Source organism: Cucumis melo, chromosome 1, assembly GCF_025177605.1.
Source record: "Cucumis melo cultivar AY chromosome 1, USDA_Cmelo_AY_1.0, whole genome shotgun sequence".
Lineage (NCBI taxonomy): Eukaryota > Viridiplantae > Streptophyta > Magnoliopsida > Cucurbitales > Cucurbitaceae > Cucumis > Cucumis melo.
This window is the reverse complement of record NC_066857.1, coordinates 22838087-22842970: the sequence shown is the minus strand read 5'-3', so window position 1 is coordinate 22842970 and position 4884 is coordinate 22838087. Positions and strand designations below refer to the sequence as shown.

The following is a 4884-nucleotide window of genomic DNA, read 5'->3' as shown; positions in this document are numbered from 1 at the left end:
TAGAACCATAGTCTACTTATAATTCATAATTAATTAAAACAATGAAAGAGAAAAAATAAATATCAATACTATTTCATGTAAACAAAAAAAAAAAAAAAAAATCATATTCTAACTCAATAAAACCCAACATAACATGTAATTGCAATATCATTATTTGTCTGACCCATGACAGCAAAGTTCCATTTAATCACCAACATTATTAATTCAACCAAATCAATGCTAATAAATTTCTAAGCCCTAAAAATAAAGAAAGAAATAAATAAATAAATAAAAAGTAGGGTTTGGTTTTTGCATCATATAATTATATACCAACTGGATATATCCATCCATATTTACATCCCCACTTTATGCATTATTTCAATCAAACATCATCATTTTGTCTAATATTTGTCTCTTCCATAAAACTCATACATATTACTGTTTGACTTAATAATATGACTCAATTATCCACTTCCCCTATTTCCTGACCTACATGTTTAACATATATTACAACTATAACATCATCACATCAAGAGAGAGAAAAAAAAACCAAATATTAATCTATATTCTTAAATTTCGGATCATATCAATTTAAACCATACACTTTTATAAGTTCATCAATCTATACCCACTTTCAGCTTTCGTTCAACCAACATTATGTAAAAATATAGATGAATATAAAAGATTGAAAAACCAAGTCCACAAACAAAAGCTAAGTGATGAAGAAAAGAAGTTCGGTTGGCGTCGATTTAGAAAAACTCCAAACCAACAATTTAAAAAAGAGTTTGCAAAAAGTAAAGCCAACCCAAACCAACCAACTAGTACTCCTCGACGGTTAAGGTCAATTTGGACACTTACTCAACCATCCATAGTCAGTTCAAGAACGATTTGTTTGAAAATTCAACTCTAACCTACTACTACACACCCTATGTAAAACTTATAGTTTTCGACGAGTTGATAAGACAATCAATTAAACCTTACATTACGATTATCTTTGAAAGCTCATGGTCTAAATGGATAGAACCCTAAAATTTCAAGTATAAATTGATTTTAAAAAAAGAATAATAATAATAAATAGAGATTTCATCACTGCAAATTTGGTGGAGTTGTTGAACAGTCAAGGTTTCTGTCCATATAGAGATGAACAACACACAAATCTTGATATAGACTTCACAATCCAAAATAGAAACATAATAATAATGAAAGAAAATATCTTCTATGGTTTTGGGGATGAATATAATACTTTTATTTAGCTATTATCCTTCAAAAGTCTCCTTCTATAGATGCCACATGTTAAGTTCTCTGTTGGTCAATAAGGTTTGGTTGTAAATTAAAAGTTTTCATACATCAACTTTCAAACTCCCCCCTTAATCTCTTTGCTTTTGAACTAATCTGAAAACAACTCACGAATGTATTATATAATACAATCAACAACACATTACATCATTGTTCAACTCATAAACTTAACCATAGCATCTATTGGATATATTTTCCAAACATATTGATACTTAGCAACGGTGGTGATTTGAAGTATAGAGACCAATCTAACAAATTTCGAAACTAAAGTTCTAGTTCTTACTATAAAAGTTGATTGATCACTTACATGGTAATTACTTATTAAACACGTAACATCAAATCAATTAAAATCAAAAACCTTACCTTTTTCCTTCTTCCTTCACAAACTAACAGAAAAAAAAAAACAACTTTTTTCACTTCCTCTTTTCTTAAGTTTAGAGGTTAAAAAGGTATTTATACCTTTCAAACTATATTAGGGGGAAAAAGGTAATGTCATGAAGACCAAAAGATTCTTTGGACCAAGAACTCTGAAAAAAAAAGTGATTGTAAATTTCACATCCTTAGATTCTTTACTGTAAAGGCAAAGTAAGACTTCCACAAATTAGAGCATTTATCTGTATCCTAAGAAACATGTAAGAACAAAGAAGAGACCCTGAGCTGACTAGAAAATCACCTTTAATTGACGACCTAATCAAAATCAAACAACTTTCAATTTAAAAGAAGCAACAGTTAAAAGCTATATCACTATAAACACTTTTTGGAAGTGTTTGAAAAGTCTATATGAAGTACTCTAAGTTGGCTAAAATCACTTGCTACTCCAAAAGTGATACACTAAAGTCTAAATAACACACCTCCAATTTGCTGAACAAATTGTTGGTCAATTGGCTAGCAGTAAAGCCTCTATCTTAAAACTTCCTCTTGAGTCTTATCAGATGGTAAAATCTCCTAATCAGAACACAAAACAACTTTTCAAAAAGCAATGGTAAATGCTCCTAGTATATCTCATCTTCTCAACAAGATTGTATGTCAAGTTTCAACAGCTCTAATTGATTCAGTGTGTAAATCAATATCACCAAAGAAAAAGGCTCAACAGAATTCAACAGCATTCAAAGAAACGCTAAGGTAAAACCCCATTTTCATGGTCAAGCCATTGAATATCACTTTTCATGCAAAAATGAATAAAGTAAAAGTTCAAAGAATGAGCAGAAAAACTACTGTTGTAATCAAGTTTCAGACTTCTTATATACATCACAGAAAATTGCTAATGCTGACAAGATTGACAATTCCAACTGTTCTGTCCCCATTGCAACATTAGTATGAACTTATAGAACTGAGAAGTAAAATAAGACACAGATATAAAACAAAGAGAACACTATTGTTGACATGTTTATTGCAGAGAATTTGGGTTCAAGACAAAAAAGAACAAAATAATTATAGCTACTGTAATAATAATAACAACAATAATAATTATAGTAATAATGATAATGATGATATATATTCACAATACACCAAAAATTTCTGAAGATTATTGAATAGAAATGTGTAGATTTTTCACCTGAAAACTCCACCTACCTTTCTGCAAATCTTCTCCACCACCAAAAAAAAAAATCTTTGAATGAAACCAAACGCTTCTTCTTCTTCTACTTCTTCCCCTTCATATTTCTTTTCCTCACACAAACCCAGAAGTCGCTCAACAAATTCCCAGATTCTGACTCTGCTCCCATTGATGATGATAAGAAATTTCAAGCACACATAGTGTAAAGAACCATATAGCAGATGCTAAATAATATATGCTTTGATGACATATACAATGAAGATTCATTACCACCCAATAGAGATTCCTCCCCCTTTGAGCCTTTTTTTCTTTTTTCTTTTTTTCCCCACCTATTGTTTCAATGGCTATTTCAAGCCATTTTCACAAATTGATTCCCATTCCCAATCTTCCTGTGTTGACTCTGCAGATTTTAAAAAAATAATAATAAAAAAAAAAAAAAACAGAATCAGATATCTAATATGATATATTCCTCCCAATCAAATCAAACGAAGAGAGAAACAAAATCGAAATTCAGATCAAAACCTTGGTATTAGGGACACAAACAGGTGGGGTTTCGAAGAGAGACTGAGAGAATTGCTTGAAAACAACACCAACATCGAAATAAATAACGCCAGAGCTAGGAACGTCAACACGAATCCCTTTAACAGGAAACCACAAGAAGAGATCCTGCGCTGAAATCCCAGATAAGGCACCGATCTTACCATAACTCAAAGTCCCAGAAACATTAGTCTCATAATGCAGTTGATTCTCGAACATCGCATTACATTCCCGATCCAAAAAGACGAGAAATCTTCCAGTATCGACATCGAATTCGTAATCCCTGACACCCTTTGGGAGTAAGCCTTTAGGGAGGCCATGAGCCAAGAGAACATCGTAAATGGAGTTGGAAGGTGAGTAGAAGTAGTTAAGAGAATGAGGATCCGCCAATGAAGAAGTGAAATATAGGAAAGAGAACCAGAGGAAGGGCATGGAAGAAGGGGGAAACATAGCTGTGGAGAGATGAAAAAGAAAGAGAAATGGAAGAAGTAGGGTTTTAGAATTAGAAAAGGAGATTCGAGAGTAGGAGTGAAGAGAAGAAGAAGATGGAGGAGGAGGAGAAGAAGAAGGAGGAGATGGAAATCAATTATTGGAGATGAGGAGAGAGAGGGTGTGGGGTCCATTAATATACAAGAATTCTTCAATTATGAATTTATATTCTATACAAACTCCAAAATGTACACCATTTTTTTGTGATCTAACTAACATGATATGTCTACCTTTTAATATTCTTTCTTTTTCTTTTCTTCTCTTTTTTTTTTTTTTTTTTTTTTAACTTCTTGAATTATTATTATTATTATTATTATTATTATTATTATTATTATTATTATTATTATTATTATTATTTATTTTATTAAAAAAACAATTATTTTAATTCGATAATAATAGAATACTCCATCCTCATTTTTATGAAAATTTGTCCATTTACATTTAAAAATTAATTTAGAGTAGGCTAAATTACTTTTATGAAAATAAAGAGGTTAACTAAAAACAATTTGATCCTTTACATTAAATTTTCTAATGATTTCTTTTAGTAAGTTGTGGTGGCCTTTACTTGTTTTTTTTCTTTTTTTCTTTTTTATTTTCAGTATGATTAATAAAAATAGATATTTTTATCCATAAAATAAAAAGAGACATAGTTGATAATTTTAAAATTACTTTACTCACATATAATCAATATTACTTTTAAATATTTAAAAATAACTTTTAAAATATTAGAATTAAAAATTAATTTGATTCATAAGCAAATAATTCTACGAGTGTCTATTGATAAAATAAATTTTTTGTTATTTTAAAATATTTTTAACAATTTTTTTAATTATAATAATTTTTTTAAAACCTATTAAATTATTAAGATCTTTTTTTTTTATAATAGAAACTAAATTGTTATGAAATTCAAAATATATGAACCAAATTAATGTCAACAAATTACAATATCAAATTGTTAACAAATTGAGGTTTATTAATGCTAGACCAACAAATATTAAACACTAATCGAAAAAGATATTTCTATTTTA

The 4884-nt window shown here is 29.3% G+C and overlaps 1 protein-coding gene across 1 annotated transcript; it reads right to left on the bottom strand.

Moving 5' to 3' along the window:
* Positions 1–2631: 2631 nt before the first annotated feature.
* LOC103489718 (uncharacterized protein At5g01610-like) lies at positions 2632–4051 on the bottom strand. The gene is made up of 2 exons (XM_008449002.3): positions 3353–4051; positions 2632–3230 (listed from the first exon to the last, which is right to left on the bottom strand). The coding sequence occupies exons 1-2, from the start codon at positions 3815–3817 to the stop codon at positions 3180–3182; spliced, it is 516 nt and encodes a 171-aa protein (XP_008447224.1). The 5' UTR covers positions 3818–4051; the 3' UTR covers positions 2632–3179.
* Positions 4052–4884: the final 833 nt, after the last annotated feature.